Genomic DNA, 20,124 nt, shown 5'->3' on the forward strand with positions numbered 1-20,124 from the left:
GTCGGGTGGACGAGGACGAGGAGTTGCTCGAGGGGCCGACAGGATATTTTGGGGGCCTTCCCACGTTTCACTCAAAAAAAATGGGCTGTTCTCTCCTGCGATATGGGCTGGGCCGGTATCGGTGTAGAGAAAATTCTAAACGTCTATAAATTATTCTTATCTACATTTGTATTGATCGAAATCAAAGTTAGATATAAGTTCAAAAAAAAATCAAAGTTAGATGAATCAGACTTAGTATAGTTGTTGTTTGGATATAGGAATAAGAATTATTTTCAATAAACAGGTTTTGTATGGAGGTCTAGATAAACAAGTTTTAAGTTGTTATTCAGTTAAAACGTGCATGTAGATCACCATACAGATCACTTTGTTTAGATCACTTTTTTTTTTGAAACTTTGTTTAGATCACTTTGGTTTTATCCTTTCTCAACCAAACAAGATTTTAGGTTGTCGTGGTCTCAAACGCGTTAACAAAATCTTGTTGTTTTGATAAAACTAAAGATCCAAATAACTCCTTAGGATAAAACTAAAGCGACTTATATATTATATATTACTGTATTATAAAAGGGAGTAGAACAGTGCAGATGCCAACATAGTTACATTGGCCCCGTTCGCTGGCCTGAAACTTGGCTGAAACTGGTTGAAAACACTATTCTGGTTGAATTGTTGTGAGAGGAAAACACCGTTCCGGCTGAAAAAGAAACCGAACAAGCCGAATATTGAACAGGGCTATCATGGTCAACAGAATAATATATACAACTGCGGAAAAATTTAAACGGTTTCATAGCAGCCTATCCCCAATGGATTAATTATGATCTCAATAATAATTGATCAATGTGACGTCGATCCCAGCACAATTCTGAGCTGTGAGCTGGCTGAAATCCAAGCAGGTAGTAGCATGGAGGACTGCATAACGTAGACCTTCTCCTCCCCTTCTGTTTGGCGATGCACCTGCGCTGCAAGCATCAGAAACTAAGTTCCATCAGTTAACTACTCATACCTGATACATAGAGTTCAGCAGCGAGACTACTCCAATTCAGATCCCTCCTCTTATAATTCAGTAGTAAGAGTCTAAAGCACGGTTGAGGGTAAGCATATCAGCATCAAAATGACACTGGACTGGAAGTTTATTCCTAAGATTAAACTCCTCCTGATCTTTTCGTGCAGTGAAACAAATAGCACTGAAAATGGTAGCAAGACTAGAAGAAACACATATTGCCTACCGAAACAGGCAATTCTACTCCTTTTTCAGGACATTATACTCTCTCTGTTTTTAAGAGGGGCATTTCTGCTTTTCTCATGGCAGCATATAACCTAAAATGGTAGATCAATTCTGCTTCCTGTAATGTGCACAAGTCACTCCAAGTTTTATTTCCAGCCTCAAGCCGTCAAGCGTGATCAATTTGGTAACCTACCTGGGAATTTGCTGTCAGCATATGGCTCGCAGGCTCAGCAAGGTGGAGGCAAAGCTGTTGTTGTAGGCGCCCTTGTCATCAGCTCACTGAAGAAAACGCCACTGAAATAATCAAGTTCCATAACAACAAGCAACTCTAATAGCAGAACAACATCTAAACGCATCTATACCTAATGTTCTGGCTGATTATCGCATCATGCTGGGCTGGTATCTTCATCAGCGCTTCCAACGTGAATTCATCCTCCTTGTCGCCTTCTGACATTTCCCTGGACATAATTTCGGTGAAATCCACAAACTGCAAGGAACACGCACAGGCACAAAAGAGGATATATCAAACTAAGCACATGACTGAAGCATCCTGTTTACGTCAAAATTTGAAAAGAAAAAGACGGGAGCTCGAAGCTTTCAGGATTGTGTCATCAAAAAATCGATTAAATGTGAATCGGTATCAGCTGATTTAGATGTGGTGTCAGAATCAGCTATTTTATGGATAACGTCAGCGGACGGTGTTAATGGACTATACTTGAGTGACGCCAGAAAGATGTGTCAGACTCTACAAATAAGAAAAATTGGGGTCTAGGTTATTATTAAGTCAGGAAGTTTTCTTTTATTCCAATAATTGTAATGAGTAGGATTTATGTTTAGGTTCCGGGTATAAATATTAAACCCTGGTTATTATAAAAAAGAGGACGAACACTCAACCAATATAATCTTTTCGGCTTTCGCCATCGCATTAGGAGTAGGAGTACTGTAAATCTTGACGAGTTCTTAAGCAAACAGGGCTGCATCGACTGATCGACCTCCAGCATGCTTGTGAGTACCGTCACGACTTCTATTGTGCTTGTAAAGCTGCATCAGCTGATCGATCTTTTATGAGCCATAATATAAGTTAGTTATTGATCTGTATCATAGTTTGTAAGGCTGTATCAGCTGATTGATCTCTTACGAATCATAATATAGATCAAAGTTATCGATCTTGTGTTAAATAACATGTTGTTTCATACAATATCATCAGTTATCGAATCTGCTAAGATTAGTAAGATTTTCGTTGCTGATTTTGGTTGATTCACCAGTTATCGATCTTGCTATAATTAATGTTTTATTAATTATAACAAAATCACCCGATTGAGATAGAGGTATATCGGCATCATATCATCTTAATTGGTCGTCCTTTGATCTAGTCACGCTTTAAATCTTATAATTGATGGCTTAATTTCGCTAGATCGGTTATTTTATTTCTATTCCAGTTAAACATAGTATGCATTCAAAGATATGTTTCAATCTTGAATAAACTCACTAGTTAATAAGATCTAATATAATGATACTACCATAACTACATCGATCCGATCGAACCTCACTGGTAAGACTTTATATTAGAAATTATCAATTAGTGGTTTTGTTCATGATCAAGATATGTACTATGTTTGTTTGTTATGACTGCATCGGCTATGTTAGCCGATTTGCCTATACTCTCACGCATATATATCATGTTTTTCATGAATCTGTCAACATATAGATTGTTTTATAGATTCTTTGGCTTTAGTTTGTTATCATTAACATAGCTGCATCGATCCGATTGAACATCACTGCTGATGATAATAGATTAGATTCAAACTGTTTGTATATTCATTTATATTAGACAGTCGATTTATTTGCATATTATACTCTTTTCATCAAACTTATCGGCTCGACGCTTTATATCGGTCATGTTCCATTTAGCCGATGATGCTTTCTGATGTTTCATGAGCATCGGTTATTTTGATTCGTATCATTATTGTTTAATATTAGCCGATAATCCTTGATTTAAAGTTCTTCATTTCATGGATACGCTGAATATCGACTATTTAGTCGATAGCCTCATTGAATCGACTATCTAGCCGTACATTTGGAATTGTTTGGTGTAACACCGACATGTTTCACCTTAAATTACTGATAAGATTTTCTCTCCTTATCAATTACAGGCCAAATTGACTAGCACGTCGTTGGGTTTTTAGAATCGGTTGGTTCTATGTTGAAGCCAAGCAGATCTCTGGTCTCGTTCCACTTAAATCTTCTAGCTTGCTGTGTGTTAATCATATCACCATATTTTTATGTCAACGCACTTTTTGGCATGCCTGGTGGGACCACAATCGTCATGGAGGTTCACAACAACAAGGACATTTTTATGGTGCCTTATGAAGACTTATCTGATGAGGATAAAGATGTCATTGGTAAGGCTATAGAGGAGTTTCAGAACAAGTGCTTGTTGTCATACACCAAAATATATGACAATAAAGTTGTACAGAAATATCTACTGCCGAGAGTTTTGATGCATGGATAGTCAGATACAGACGAAGCTGATGATAGGTGTTTCTTTGTAGAGGCTGTCAATAAATCTGTTTATGATGCAATGTTGAATCATAATACAGCTTTCTTGAATACATTCTACAATACCATGAAGGAGATGTTTCATGGATTTCCACTTGATTAGGTTAGACCGGGTTATTATAATATTCCATATCCATTGACTCAGGGGACTAATCAAGCCGATACTAGCCATCAAGAAGCAGCACTAGCTAAGAGTGATGATGTCCAAGCAATTCAGAATTTGTTTGAGCAAATTCAGGGTGCTACTACTAATCAAATGCAATATAATTCTGGATCATCAGTGCAGCATGTGCAACAGCCGATAGGGCAAGTTCAGAATTAGATGGTTAATTTTGATACACCAGGCCAAATACCACCGTCGGCTCAAAAAATAGCATCATCAGTTCAAATGATTCGTAGAGATATGTGTCCTAATATTTTCAATCAAATATTTCAAACAGTAAATCAACAAGGAGCTCGATAGATAGATATTTCCTAAGGATATCATTATGGTTCAGATTATAATACCCTCAATATGATTCCAAATCTATGATATCAAGGTACTCAGAATTTCAATCTGCAGATGGGTCAGCAATTTCTAAGAAATTCAAACTCAAATGCTGATGAAGTTGCTCAGAGTAACCGAAATGATGAAAAATTAGTTTGGTTTAAAACCAAAAGAGCAGACCTTTTTGTACAAATATCCATATCCAGAGTGGTATAATTTAGTGACCCTTTCTACGAATTACAGGCTTCCAGAATTTGCTAAGTTCACTGGTCAAGATAGCACAAGTACAATAGAACATGTCAGTCGATATCTTACTTAGTTGGGTGAAGCCTCTATTAACGAAGCGCATCGAGTTCGTTTCTTTTCTTTGTCCCTCTCAGGACCAGCTTTCACTTGGTTTTCATCACTAGCAATTAATTCTATTGCCAATTGGAGTGATCTTGAAAAGAAATTTCATACATATTTCTACAATAGAATAGGGGAAAGAAAGATCATTGATTTGACAACTATAAAGCAAAGAGTTAATGAATCGGGTGCTGAGTTCCTTTACAGGTTTTGAGAAACAAGAAACTTATGCTTTTCATTGAATTTGACTGATGATCAGCTAGTTGCGTTGGTCGTTCAAGGAATGTTACTGATATGAAGAGAAAAGTTACTTGGGCAAGAATTTAACAATTTAGATCAATTGGCTCAACGGGTGGCAGCACTTAATAGTCAATTCCAGAATATACGCAGAGATACCTGATTCTAGAAGAATGTTGCAATCGTTGAAACTTATAATCCATATTTAGTCGATGATGCTGATAAAGAAGAGGAAATTACCACAGCTGAATGTAATTGAGGTAAAAAGATAGTAATGGTTCCAAATCCTTGGAGAAAAGAAGTTGAAGAGAGTTATGATTTTGATGTTACAAAAACAGACAAACTTTTTGATTTCTTGCTTGAGAAGGGACAAATTAATTTGCCTGCCAATCATGTTATATTACCTCCCGATCAGTTGAAGAATAAGAAGTTCTGCAAGTACTATAACTCTACTTCTCATACTACTAATGATTGCAGGATTTTTTAGCAGCATATTCAGAGGGCTATTCAACAAGGGAAGCTTAAATTTGATACCGCTCAGAAAATGAGAGTTGATGATAATCTTTTTCCAAAGGATCAAAATATGATTGATGCTAAGTTGTTCAAAGAGAAAGCTAAAGTTTTAACATCAGCCAGAGCAAGAGAAACTAGAACAGTTGATCCGGAGATGCAAATATCGGCTGATGAATATAGAGAAATCAAAATGCATCATGACCAACAAAAGAGCCGATATGAGCAGGGAGAAACGTCGAGAGATGGTGCGATGAGACCACATGTTACATCTCGAATTCTATTGAATAAATGGCAACGGCAGAAGGAGAAAGATTATCAGCGCTGGTTAGAAGAGAAGGAATATCAACATCAACAAGAACAAGAGAGATATAAAAGAAAACAAGCTGAGTCACATTAGAATTGTCGTTTCTTCAGACATTGTTAGAACGAAGGTTTGAGATTGCCTACTAGAAATAATTGCTCTAAATGTAACGAACAATATTGAGAGTTTAGGCAATCTCAAGTCAACTACCGGTCTATCCATGATCGAATTGAATATCAACATAATGATGTGGATCATCGCTTAAAAAATAGAAGCATTCATGATTAGCTTAGAAAGAGAGTTGTTGATCAGAACTGGGCCGATTATGAAGAAGATGATGATGAAGAGTATGTTTGGCAGGAAGAACAATGGTGTCCAAGAGGTTTAACAAGAAGTCAGAAGAGAAGAGTACAACGCCTAAGGAGCAGAGAAATAGAATAGGCTCAAAAATCTAGTAAACTGTAAGTATAGAGTGCTAAACAAACAGTCGATAAGGGTCAACCATCGGCTAATATTCAAATGACTTTTTTTTACCATCTGAATTTAAAGCTCTAGCAGATCAAGAAGTTTATTTGGATTTTGATGAGTCAGAGTATGAAGAGATGGTAGCCCAGTTGACATTGATACAGCAAGCTATATTTGATAAAATAATTAAGCATCGATATTTGAAGGCTTTATATGTGAAAGGTTTTGTCGATGGGAAGCCGATGAGTACAATGTTGGTTGATGGAGGTGCTTCTGTTAATTTGATGCCTTATACTACTTTTCACAAGCTTGGTAAAGGACTAGAAGATCTGAGTGAGACTAACATGATGCTTAAGGATTTTGGGGTAATGCATCCAAGACTAGGGGGCAATAAATGTTGAATTAATAATTAGAAGCAAGATTTTACTCACTATATTCTTTGTTATTGATGGAAAAGGTTCATATAGTTTACTCCTTGGTCGTGACTGGATTCATACCCATTGTTGTGTACCATCAACTATGCATTAATGCTTGATTCAGTGGCATGGAGACAATGTTGAGCTAGTTCATGCTGATGATTCTGTGAGTATAGCAACGGCTGATCCAATGTATTGGGAACAAGAAGATTTTGAGTGTTTTTCTGGCAAGCGATGGGAAGGAGGCTTCATTAGAATCAATGATGAAGGCCAATAGCCGATCCGAGCAGTCGGCTCTGAAAGTTTGTTTTAATGGATAATCCAATAGATGGTACAGATTGTAAACTAGGACACGGCTTTACATCGGCCGATGAGTTAGAAGAATAGATATTGATCTTGAAGATAGGCCTAGGCTGACATATGTAAGTGCTAAGTTGGATATTGAGTATAAACAAGAATTGATAGATTTGTTAAAGGAATTTAAAGATTGTTTTGCTTGGGAATATTATGAAATGTCTAGTTTAGATCGGTCAATTATTGAACATCGGTTGCCAATCAAACCTAGATATCGACCATTTAAACAAACTCCAAGGAGATTTAATCCAAATGTTCTTGGTGATATTAAGGAGACTGAAAGACTACTAGAAAAAAATTTATCCGACCTTACCGATATGCAGAGTGGATATCGAGTGTAGTTCCTGTGTATATGAAAAATGGGAAGTTGAGAGTCTGTATTGATTTCAGATATTTGAACAAGGCTACATTGATGGATGGTTATTCGATGCCAATAGTCGATGTGTTGGTAGATGCAGCAGCCGGGCATAAGGTAATTAGTTTTATGGATGATAATGCAGGTTATAATCAAATATTTATGGCTGAAGAAGACATAGCAAAAACAATATTTAGGTGCTCCAGTGCAATCGGTTTATTTGAATGGGTTGTGATGACTTTTTGATTGAAGAATGCTGGTGCAACTTATCAAAGGGCGATGAATTATATTTTTCATAAGTTGATCGATAAGATTATTGAAATCTATATTGATGATGTGGTGGTGAAATCCAAAGGGTACAAAGAACATCTGGCTGATCTACGGGAGATTTTGGAGTGCACAAGAAAACATTGTTTAAAGATAAATCCTAATAAGTGTGCTTTTGAAGTGTCAACTGGATAATTTTTAGGTTTTATGGTCCACGAGAGAGGAATTGAGATTGGTCAGAAAATAATGAAAGCAATTGATGAGGCAGTACCTCCAACCAATAAAACAGAATTACAATCTCTGCTTGGTAAGAATAATTTTATCAGAAGGTTTATTTTAAATATGTCAAAAAGGATTCTGTTGTTTTCTCCTTTATTGAAGTTGAAAATGATCAAGAATTTAAATGGGGTGACGTACAACAAAAAGTGTTTGAGAAGATAAAAGAGTATATGAAATCTCCACCTATGCTGGTTCCTCCTTAGCAAGGTAAGCCTTTTAAGTTGTGCGTGTCAGCCGACAGCCAAACGATTGGATCGGCCTTGATGCAAGAGTTTGAAGGAAAGAAGTGGGTTGTTTTCTATTTAAGTAGAAGACTTTTGGATCCAAAAACAAGATATTCTCTGATTTGAAAAGTTATGCTTATGCTTATATTTCTCCTGTACTAAGTTATGACATTATTTATTATCGGCTGAGTGTACAATTGTGTCTAAAGCTGACGTGATCAAACACATGTTGTCAATGGTGATATTAAATGGGAGAATGGGAAAGTGGATTCTTGCATTATCAGAATTTGATTTGAGGTATGAATCGGCTAAAGCAGTCAAAGGGCAAGTGATGGTCGATTTTATTACTCAACATCATAAACCAAGCATCGGCTATGTGAAACCTATGCCTTGGACATTCTTCTTTGATGGATCATCATGTAAGCAAGGGGTGGTATTGGTATTGTTATTATTTCACCTCGGGGGACAAGTTTTTAGTTTGCCTTTCAAACCAAACCAATGACCATCAATAATCAAGCAGAGTATGAAGCTATTCTTAAGGGACTTCAACTTCTTCAAGAAGTAAAGGCCTAGTCAATTGAAATATTTGAAGATTCATAGTTAGTTATTAATCAGTTGATCGGCCTATATGAATATAAAGATGATATTCTAAAGGGATACCATGGTTGAAAGGTCCTAATGGCTAGAGGGGATGAATAGCCTATTAAAAATTTCTACAACAACATTTAACAAACTGGTTAGACAATTATAAGGCGAAGCAAGTGTTGCGCTAGCCTACTAAAAATGCAAGCCACCTACCACAATTCTAGTTTATATAGTTTCTATCTACACAATAACTATGTCACTACACTAAGTTAGTGTGCTCTCAAAGGCAAGCTAAAGAGCCAAACTAACCAAACTAACAAGCTCTCACAACTAGCTACACTAAAGAGCTTGACAATTAGTTTGCAGTAATGTAGAGAGTGTGAGCAAGATGGTTATACCGCCATGCCGAGGAATGAGCCAATCAATCACAAAAATGGATACCATTGAAGACCAATTATCTCAGAATCAAATGATGACACAATGACTTTTTATCGAGGTTCACTTGCTTGTCGGTAAGCTAGTCCTCGTTGTGGCAATTCACTCACTTGGAGGTTCACGCGCTAATTGGTATCACACGCCAAACCCTCAATAGGGTGTCATACAACCAACACAAGATGAGGATCACACAAGCCACGAGCAATTCACTAGAGTACCTTTTGGCTCTTCACCGGGGAAAGGTCAAGAACACCTCACAATCACCATGATCGGAGCCGGAGACAATCACCAACCCCCGCTCGACGATCCTTGCTGCTCCAAGCCATCTATGTGGTGGCAACCACTAAGAGTAACAAGCGAATCCCGCAGCAAAACATGAACACCAAGTGCCTCTAGATGCAAACACTCAAGTAATGCACTTGGATTCACTCCCAATCTCACAAAGATGTTGAATCTATGATGAAGATGAGTGGGAGGGCTTTGGCTAAGCTCACAAGGTTGCTATGTCAATGTAAATGGCAAAAGAGAGTGAGCTAGAGCCGGCAATGGGGCTTAAATATAGCCCCCATGAAATAGAGTCATTGTACACCTTCACTGTGCACTACTCGGGGCGACCAAACGCTCTGGTCAGATCGACCGGACATAGGACCCCAGCGTCCGATCATGCGATGCACGCCACGTGGCCTCTGCTTCAAATACTGATCGTCTGATCTCAATGGTCATAAATGCACTTAAGTTGTGACCGAACACACTGCTCGAAGTGACCGGACGCGCTGCTCGAAGTGACCGAACGCACCAACACCAGTGTCCGGTCATTTCTAGTAAGGTTCCACTCACGATCGAACGCAGGACCCCCAACATCTAGTCACTTCTAGTAAGCTTCCAAAGGTGGAAATTCATGATCGGAAATGTCCGGTCACACCTGACCGGACTCACCCAGCGTCCGGTCAAAGACCGATGCCAGCGTGTTCACTGCTTCCACTGACCGAACGCATCAGACCAGTTGAGGCTAGCGTCCGGTGCACTCTATGAGACCCTATCTTTTCTGTACAGGGTGCCGATGGCACCGTCGGACTGTCCCGCACTCTATGGGCGGACACTCCATCGGTGAAGTTTCTTACCCTTGCTCTCAAGTGCTAAACACAATGTGTATCACCTTTTGTGCAAATATGTTAGCATATTTTCACAAATATTTTCAAGGGTGTTAGCACTCCACTAGATCCTAAATGCATATGCAAATGAGTTAGAGCATCTAGTGGCACTTTGATAACTGCATTTCGATACGAGTTTCACCCCTCTTAATAGTACGGCTATCAAACCTAAATGTGATCACACTCGCTAAGTGTATTGATCACCGAAATAAAAATGGCTCCTAACACTTATACCTTTGCCTTGAGCCTTTCATTTTTCTCTTTATTCTTTTTAAGTCCAAGCACTTGATCATCACCATCATCATGTCATGATCTTCATTTGCTTCACCACTTGGAATGTGCTACCTATCTCATAATTACTTGATAAACTAGGTTAGCACTTAGGGTTTCATTAATTCTTCAAAACTAAACTAGAGCTTTCAATGGTGAATGTCGAAAGTTGCTTGAGGGGTTTCCTCTTACTTCTCTTCAGCATATTCCAAGAGCATAGAATCAATAGCCCAATCGATTAGCTCAGAATGCGTCAGGCTATCGAGTGTTCCAAGAAATCTTAAGTAATGAGACCTTGGCTAATGATTGGAGAGTTGAAATAGCCGATTACCTCAAAAATCCATCACAGAAGGTTACCAGAAATTTGAGATATAAATTGACTAAGTATGTTTTGTTAGATAATCAGTTGTATTACAAATCAGTTGATGGGGTTTTGCTTAAATGTTTAAGTCAAGAAGAAGCAAGAGTATTGATGGGAGAAGTACATGAAGGAATATGCGGTGCTCATCAATCGGCTTATAAAATGAAATGGGTTATTCGCAGGTCTAGATATTTTTTGCCAACAATATTAGAAGATTATTTAAAATATTACAAGGGGTGTTAGGATTATCAGCGTTTTGGTAATGTTCAGAAATCGCCTGCATCAGCTATGAACCTAATAATTAAGCCATGACCATTCTGAGGTGGGGGAATTGATTTGATTGGCCAAATTTTTCCACCTTCAAGTAGAGGGTATAAGTTTGTATTGGTAGTAACAGATTATTTTACTAAGTGAGTTGAGACAATTCCTTTGAAAATAGTAACTTCAAAGAATATGGTTGATTTTATCAAGGAGCATATTGTTTATCGTTTTGGGATTCCTCAAACCATTACTACTGATCAGGAAACAATGTTCACATTAGAAGAATTCAGAGATTTTGCTGCCAGTATGTGAATTAAATTACTAAATTTTTCTCCTTATTATGCTCAAACTATTGGTCAGGCAGAGGTATCCAATCAAATTTTGATTAAGTTGATTAAGAAGAAAATTGAAGAGCAACCAAGGAAGTGGTACCTAACACTTAATGAAGCATTGTGGGCATATAGGATGGCTTGCCATGGATCGATTAAATCATCACCTTATGAGTTAGTATATGGGCATAATGCAGTTCTTCCTTGGGAGATTAAGACTGGATCAAGATATGTTATATTACAAAATGATTTGATAGCGAAAGTCTATAAAAAACTTATGATGGATGATTTGGAGGACTTAAGTTGTCATCGACTGCGCGCTCTTGAAAATATTGAGGCCAATAAATTAAGGATTGCAAAGCATTATAATAAAAAAGATCAAGAACAAACAATTTTGCGAAGGAGAGTTAGTTTGGAAAGTAAGATTATCGATTGGGTCTAAAGACAGCAGGTTTGACAAATGGTCGCCTAATTGGGAAGGTTCTTATCGAATTAAACGTCGTGCGCCTGGCAATGCTTATATTTTAGAAAAGCTAGAAGGGAAAGAGCAGTTTAATAGAGCAATCAATAGAAATTTCCTAAATAAGTATTATCCTAGCGTTTGGATTAATACTTGATAGCCGATTTGTTTAGTCGTCGGCTCTAATAGCTGATACCAGGAGGGTATCGCCTTTAGTTCAAAAAGGAAAATTAAACCGAAGGGTTAAAAGCCGATATAATATGTATCACCTATAGAGCAAAAACACACAAAAAGACAATCATGATTCATATTATGGCAGTTTCAGAGATGAATTAGTAAGGAAAAGGGGAAAACTTTGTTCATTCATTGTTTGCTCCTAGTACAGACTAATCGAATACTTTGTTCACAACATCTTGGGCTGGTGTGATATCTACAATGGCCGCCGCGGCGTCATCGAAGTCCTTAATTAGCTCCTCGTGCATGTCAGAATCATTGGCCATTAGGAAGCCTGGCTCCATGGTGCGGAGGTCATGCCCGATCTGGACTTGCACCGTGGCCAAAGCCTTCGTTGCGCCATGATGAATGCCATGGAGGGCAATCTCTTGGGCGCGCGCTGGGATGTCGTGTAGACGGTTGATGAGCAGAGGGACCCGGGCATTGACGGCTGATGAAGCTGCATTTGCTGCCAGTTGGAGGTTTTCCAACTGTACCGTCAGGGCTAGCAATCAAAGAGGCAAGAAGATTGTCAAGAAAGGGGCAGTGAAGATAAAAGTGAGGATTTTCTTGGAACTAAGCTTACCCACCACCATGGTGTTAGACTGGGCCAACCTCGCCTGAGTGGCGTTGGTTTCCTCCTCTGCGGCGAGGAGGGTGGCCTAGGAGTCCTCGAGATGGATCTCAAGCTGACCGTTTTCCTGAGTTGCCTCAGAATAATGGTCCTTGGCAGCCCTCCACTCCTAGAGTAAGCGACAGGTGTCATCACCGGTATACAAGTCGGAGGAGTTCAACGACGAGTCCAGTGTGGGGGTGGCGGCAAACGCAACATTGGAGGGCTCGTCAGCCCTAGGAGGAGGAGGAAGGAGCCTGTTATTCAAGACAAATTTGTGGACAAGTTAGAGGATGATTCATTGCCATAGCAGAGGGCGTTTGGTATTGCCTTATGTGGCGGAGGCGCTGGTTCATTGGTATCTCCTCCTCTGGGATCTCCTCTGCTGTACGTTTGCCATGTTTATCTTCGTCGGCCATGGGTGCTAATTTAGATCTTGAGAGGAGGAGGAGAGGAAACTGCTACAGGGTTCTTGAAGGTAGAAGGACATAAGAGAATAAAAACAGTTGCGGGTGTAGATGTGTTTGAGGCCGAAGCCCTTGACTTGTATTTATAGCCTTGAAGGCGAGATGGTAGATATCTTGGGATGTGTCAAAGCAACCCTAATTGATGGAAGGGGAAGCGCCGCTTCACTAATATCGAGGGGAACGCGGCGTTGATGACTGAGAAAGAATTCAAAGGGTTTTGTGATGAAAGCCGTTTTTAGATTCAATTAAGTCAGAGTAAGGTCAGAAATCGAAAATCAACTAATTCAAATCGGCTCTTCTAGCTGAACCAAAAAGTACAGTTATCATCAGGTTTATGTGCTATAGATATTGGAATGTAAATTATAAGTTAAGAGCATCATGAATTGCTCGTAGTGCTTTCAACCGAATGGCATCAACTTCTACAATTTGTTGTTTATCTTCTTCGGCTGATCCGAGAATGCTCTCAAGACTGCTACGAATAGCTTTGCCTTCTTTGACCTTGGTCAACATTTCTTGCTTCTTCTGTTTGATAGCATTGGGGATCTGAGTCAAGTTGAACTCATGACGTTCGATGGTGGCTTTCACACTTTCCAATTCTTTTTTAAAATTCTTTTTAGCCATCAAAGCTTCACGGTCAATCAGATTTCTTTGAGCCTTTTTCACCTTGGGAGCCTGGTCTTCAATGTTGAATATAGGTATCAAGGCCTCAGCAAGATTTGGGGTCAAATTATCCTTGATGGCCAAGAAGATTCTTCTCATTAGGTCTGCATCATGGACCAAATCGGCTATATTTCCCTCAAGCATTGGCAGCATGTCTTTTAGCCAATTTTTGGTCTCATCTGATAAAGTCTCTTGGGAAGAAATGGCTGATGAGCTAATCTCACTTTCATCTATGTATTCTTCAAAGTTGAAGGAGTAGCTTAGAGCTGGAGAATTAAGTGCCTACATATGAACAAAGGAGTTTTATTAGAAATGGTAGATGGGTTGACAATGAGATGAATGGTGAGGAGAACACAGTACCTTTTCTGGAAGAAACTCTGGCTAAGGAGAAGGAACAACCAATGATGTGCCAACATCTTTTTCAACATTTGGTTGAATCGAATCTAGACTTTCGATGCTGGTGTCTACAGGCATCAAGAAGTTTTTTTGTTTATATTTGTTGTAGAAGGACAAGAATGAGCATATGAATTTCTTACTATCGATTGTTTGCTGAGTTGGAGAGTCAATGGGTTGGGTATCAGCATCAAGAGGATCATCTTCAACTGTTGGATTGTTAGACCTTTGCTCTTGTCTAGATGTTTTCTTAGGAGGTATCTGATAAAGGAGACTGATCAGAGAAGAGTGAGGATTACATAAGATTAAAGAGCTTGAGAAGATACCATGGTAGCATCAGGAGGTGAAGTAGAGAGGTTCTCATCTTCTGCTATTTTGGGTCTGTCAGAACCATCAGTTATTAAAATTATAATCGGCTCCTTAGGGGGATTAGCCGATGAGAGGTTGGTAGACGTCGATTCAAATGCCTGGGACAATAATTCAGCACCCAAGGCCGATTGAGATGCAATAGTCGATGGCTACAAGGAAGGGATTGAATTAGAAGTTTGATATCATCTTAAGAGGGAAGATAAGTTAAGTTACCTGAGCAATTGATGATTTTGTTCTACGAAGTCTCTTCTCAGTGGTGATTTTCTGAGTTACACCTTGGGTTGCCTTGCATTTTGAAGACTGGTATGTGAGTATTGTTGGGGTTTTCATCAACTTTTTCAGAGTGGGTGCAGTTGATTCTATTCTTGAGGCTGGACATGGTGGATAATATTCTATGGGATGCCCTTTCCTGTCCACACATGGCGGATCAAATTCGGTATCCTACAAAAGAGTTTGTTAGATGAATTGATAGGAGAACTTATTAGATAATCCTTCTGAAAGAAAAGTAGTAAATTACCTCACTATCAGAAGCAAATTCTTCATCCAGGGCTAAACAGTAGGGATGAATTAGACTGCAGAAGAGGTGAGAGTGTCATTCTTGCCACCAGGAATCAGACAAATTTGAGGAGAAGGTAGCTCTTGTCCATTCATGTAGGCAAAGAGAAGAAAGATCTGATCCCAGTTGAAAAACTCTAGAAGCTTCCATTATCTCACTGATACCTTCTTTTGGCTTCAGAGTGTTCCTAAAGAATAGCCAAGGAGGTAGTTGACCAAGGCCGAATTGACGGGCCACAAAAGAAGGATTATAGAATTCATAAGTTGGGAGATTATCTAGGAGAAAAGAACCAGTAGCCATTTTGCCACGGCCATGGTGAAATTCAGCTGACAGTACACAGGGTTTGATAATACAACTAAAAATTGTAGCATCTGTTTCATCTGAGCAACTTGATTTAAACCAAAATTTGACTGACAAAACTAGTTCATTGCCTTCATCCTCATCATAAGGCAGCCAAGTCAGGATGTTTGCATCGAACCCTTTGAAAAATTTCTTGAAAAGGTGACATATATCAACAACAATTGTTATGACTGATGCAGCTTCAGCATAATTCATATATTGTTGAGTTCTTTCTTCTTTTCCTTTATAATCTTCAGCAAAGTTGGAAGAAGGGAAGCTCTGATTCCTGAGATTGGGTCTTACAATCTTATGCATGTACATATTCAGCCATAATTGTATTAACCACCAAGGGCCACTGATGATATGCATTGGTTCATTTTTTAGTAATTGAACAGATACTTGGTGCATCAGGTGATAAGCAGACCCCAACAGATATTTTTCGAGGAGGATTTTATTGCCGGCTGCTAGACGTTCTGCCATATATTTATGATTATAAGTTGGTCCACAAGATGACCCACAAAAGATGAATTTTTCCAGCCACATGTTTAGGAAAGCTACATGCTCTCTTTCATCAACAATTGATCCATCCCCAATATGATTTAGAATATAGCTTGCCCATCCTGTGCAGTCTAATATTTTGGCTAATTTCTTGGACCTAGCACTTAGGAAATCATAGGGGTGTATTGATCCTGTTATTCTAAGGCCGGTCAACATGTAAATATCAGCCAAAGTGATGGTCATTGGACCGTGACAAAAAACAAAAGCATTCAAAGTGTTTGGACCAAAAGTAAGATACAAAAATCAGAAGTGAGTCGTTCCTCTCCATTCCAAACAGTGAGAGTGTCAGGCATTGATTCAAGTCATAAATTTTTCAATCTCTAGCATTTTTCTTTGATACCCTACGGAACCAATCCCTCAATCTCTTAGGCATTTTGGGCTAGTTTCTAAAAGGAGTTTTGGTGTTTTAAGAAGGCAAATCTACTACAGATTGTTTGAAGGGGATTTGATTGGTTTTTTTATTGATAAAATCGGATGAATCAGGGTCACCCATGGATCCAAGATAATAGGCATTAGAAACAACAGCTAATGGAATCAGAATTTTGTTCCTAATTTCATAGAAACCAGTTGCGATGAATTTAAGAAAAAGGAAAATACAGAGTAGTGGTTAATACTTGAAAGGCAGAAGTTTGAAGGCATACCTCGTGAACGTGGTCGCTAGTTGCCATTGTAGCCAAAATGAATCTGAATCTGAGGAAGTTTACTTGAACGGCAGTTTGGTAGAACAGAGGATTTGCTAGGGTTAAGGGTTTGACGGTGGCGGCTTTGACTATTGAAGTTTGCTCGAGAAAGAAGGCGAAAGTAAGCAGACCGAACAAGCTGGAAATAATATTGTTGGGGTATTATATAGAATTTAGCCCGAGAGATCAGGAGCCATGCGTTTATTTTGGAATGAGCAGTTGCAACACTGTGAACAGATGAATATAAATTTTAGAATAAAATCATTTTTATTTCAAAATTGGGGGCATGTGTTTACACCAAAATTTGGGAAGAAAGCGGGAGCTCGAAGCTTTCAGGATTGTGTCATCAAGGAATCGATTAGATGTGAATCGGTATCAGCTGATTTTGATGTGGTGTTAGAATCGGCTATTTTATGAATGACGTCATCAGACGGTGTTAATGGGCTATACTTGAGTGGCGCCAGACTCTACAAATAAGGAAAATTGAGGTCTAGGTTATTATTAAGTTAGGAAATTTTCTTTTATTTCAAGAATTGTAACGAGTTGTATTTGAGTAGGATTTATGTTTAGGTTCCGGATATAAATATTAGACATTGGTTATTGTAAAAAAAAGAACGAACACTCAATCAATACAATCTTTTTGGCTTTCGCCATCGCATTAGGAGTAGGAGTACTGTAGATATCGACGAGTTCTTCAACAAACAGGGCTGCATCGACCGATCGATCTCCAGCATGCTTTTCACTAGTTAATGAGATCTAATCTAACGACACTACCATAGCTGCATCTATCCGGTCGAACCTCACTGGTAAGACATTAGATTAGAAATTATCGATTAGTGATCTGGTTAATGTTCAAGATATATACTCTGTTTGTTTGCTATGACCGCATCGACTATTTTAGCCGATTTTTCTACACTCTCACGCATATATATCATGTTTTTCATGAATCGGTCAACATATAGATAGTTTTATAGATTTTTTGGCTTTAGTTTGTTATCATTATCATAATTGCATCGATCCGATCGAACCTCACTGTTGATGATAATATATTAGATTTAAACTGTTTGTAGATTCATTTATATTAGACAGTCAATTTGTTCGCATGTTATACTCTTTTCATCAAATTTATCGGCTCGACGCTTTATATCGGTCATGTTCCATTTAGCCGATGATGCTTTTTGATGTTCCATGAGTATCGGTTATTTTAATTCGTATCATTATCATTTAATATTAGCCGATAATCCTTGATTAAAAGTTCTTCATTTCATGAATACGTTGAATATCGACTATTTAGTCGATAGCCTCGTTGAATCGGCTATTTAGCCGTACATATAGAACTGTTTGGTGCAACACCGACATGTTACACCTTAAATTACCGATAATATTTTCTTTACTTGTTAATTGCAGGTTAAATTGACTGGCACGTTGTTGGGTTTTCAGAATCGGCTGGTTCTGTGTTGAAGCCAAGCAGATCTATGATCTCGTTCTACTCAGATCTTGCGACTTGTTGTGTATTGATCACATCACCACATTTTTGTGTCAACCCATCCTCTTCTTGAAGCTGACATATCGTGATTGGCACACACCTGAAAGTTATCAAACCGCCGCCGGTTATTGTTGCAGTGAATCAGATCGTCCCATGGTCCATCGCCTACTCCAACAAGCACAATCGAAAGAGGGAAATCACTGCAGAAAGCAATAAACACATCAGGTTTCTTTTCAAGAAAACTAAGAACAAGTTGCTTTGTCAGAATCTGCCTATCAATAAAATTAGTTTGTCTTCGTATCCTGTTCCTAGTATAACCTGGCATGTATGAGAGCCTGAACAGTCCTTTCTTCTAGGTAGTTTTCTGATCTTGCTTCTTCCGAGTTGTTCGCATAAGGAGCACTAGAAGACGTTGGGACCTGGAGCAATACAAGCAAACAAGGCCTTAGCAAAAGCAGAGGATCAATCAGATAAGTGTAACACTATGAATGAATCTTGAAGTGACAATCCATGTGCTTCTGTACATTGTTTAGTTTGTTGCTGCAGCATGAATATTGATGTTTCTTATCTACAGAAAATACAAAGAGAAAAAATAGCAAGAGGGAAAAACAGAGTAGTCATACATTGATATACCTCATACCAATCTACTTTTGTGGTACAAGTTATTCAATCAACAGAAAATGGAGTTCATACCTGCCCGTCAGCTATTATCAGTAGGATGTGATACTGATAGCCGTGGTCCTGGACGACCTTGGTTGCAGTTTCTATGATTGGAGCTAAAGATGTCGGGCCTAGATAAGGACTCCACAGTCATTACAACCGTGAAGTGCAAGACGACTAAGCCTGTTCAGTTGGCTGGTTCGTATCGTTGCTGGTTCGTAAAGAAGTACTGCTGGCTGGTTTGTGTGAGAGAAAAATACTATTCCGGCTGGAAATTTACGATCGTTTACGACAAGCCACAGCCAAACGAACAGGCTCTTGAGAAGTGGGAAACAACAAGAAGCTGGTACCATAGAGCCGGATGTGAGGGGCGATCTCTCTGTACCGCTGCAGCGCTTCATTGACACCATTGCATGCCCGTCCATCTCGGTAGAAGCTGAAGACTTGTTGATCATGCGTGGATGCTGAAAAGATGAGGAAGCTAGTGACTTAGTGAGGAACCATCATTATTCAGTAAGACCAAAGGCCCCGGTTGCTCATGGGTATCGTGGAACAAAGAAGAGCGGCGCCTAGCTCTTACTGTCACCGAAGCCGAAGCACGGGATCTGGTTGTCCTCGTCGAACCCCAATAAGGTTTTGCCGATGATGCTGATAGCTTGCTCGTAAGGGTTAGGAGGCCCTCCCAGGTGATGCAGGCTTCTCCCATTGAAACAACGTTTGCCTTAATTCCGGTTCATCAATACTAGAGTCAGTCATGCACTCGACAAAGAGCTTGATAAGCAATAGTGGTCCATGCAAAACACTGATCAAACGGTAGTGGCCGGTTTAATATTTCTGAATTATGAATGATAAAAAACGCTGCGTACCTGTACATTCGTTGCTCTCGGTGAAATCCACCCCGATGATGAGGTTGGAGGACTCGAGACCAGCCAGCTGAAGTGCCGCCTTCACCTGGATGTATGTTTTCAGTTTTCCCCAAGACACGCAGGCGATGTTAAACGACAGTGGTTGAATTCAATCTGAAATGACCGAGGGTAATGGTCGAAGTAGAGTTCATCGTACCTGATCCAAGTTGTCGTAGTTTCTGTCTATCTTGGCGTATGGCCGTTGAGCAGGTGGTCCATGGCCTGCAGCTGCAGGGACGACCCTCTTGAGACGAGTTGTCCAGGCAAACACGGTCCAGAACAGTAGCAAGAATGTGTAGAAGAACATGACCGATCTACCAGATCTACAGCTAGAACGTTGAATCGATGGAGC

The 20,124-nt window shown here is 39.3% G+C and overlaps 1 protein-coding gene and 1 long non-coding RNA gene across 2 annotated transcripts; both read right to left on the reverse strand.

Moving 5' to 3' along the window:
- Positions 1-1,399: 1,399 nt before the first annotated feature.
- LOC136545853 (E3 ubiquitin-protein ligase RGLG1-like) lies at positions 1,400-20,094 on the reverse strand. Its single transcript, XM_066537827.1, has 9 exons — positions 19,930-20,094; positions 19,734-19,818; positions 19,448-19,588; positions 19,218-19,331; positions 18,901-18,998; positions 18,526-18,626; positions 18,308-18,407; positions 1,582-1,706; positions 1,400-1,498 (listed from the first exon to the last, which is right to left on the reverse strand). The coding sequence occupies exons 1-9, from the start codon at positions 20,077-20,079 to the stop codon at positions 1,447-1,449; spliced, it is 966 nt and encodes a 321-aa protein (XP_066393924.1). The 5' UTR covers positions 20,080-20,094; the 3' UTR covers positions 1,400-1,446.
- LOC136545854 (uncharacterized) lies at positions 14,205-14,603 on the reverse strand. Its single transcript, XR_010781172.1, has 3 exons — positions 14,546-14,603; positions 14,363-14,480; positions 14,205-14,290 (listed from the first exon to the last, which is right to left on the reverse strand). It is a non-coding gene; the product is annotated as an uncharacterized lncRNA (long non-coding RNA).
- Positions 20,095-20,124: the final 30 nt, after the last annotated feature.

This window comes from Miscanthus floridulus, chromosome 3, assembly GCF_019320115.1.
Source record: "Miscanthus floridulus cultivar M001 chromosome 3, ASM1932011v1, whole genome shotgun sequence".
Classification (NCBI taxonomy): domain Eukaryota; kingdom Viridiplantae; phylum Streptophyta; class Magnoliopsida; order Poales; family Poaceae; genus Miscanthus; species Miscanthus floridulus.

Excerpts from the sequence above, each read along its gene's own strand:
- LOC136545853 (XM_066537827.1), bottom strand. The coding sequence starts at position 20,079 with ATGTTCTTCTACACATTCTTGCTACTGTTCTGGACCGTGTTTGCCTGG. Across the intron at positions 19,819-19,929 it reads ACTACGACAACTTGGATCAG|GTGAAGGCGGCACTTCAGCT; the intron begins GTACGATGAACT and ends ACATACATCCAG. Across the intron at positions 18,408-18,525 it reads CAGGCTCTCATACATGCCAG|TGATTTCCCTCTTTCGATTG; the intron begins GTTATACTAGGA and ends TGCTTTCTGCAG.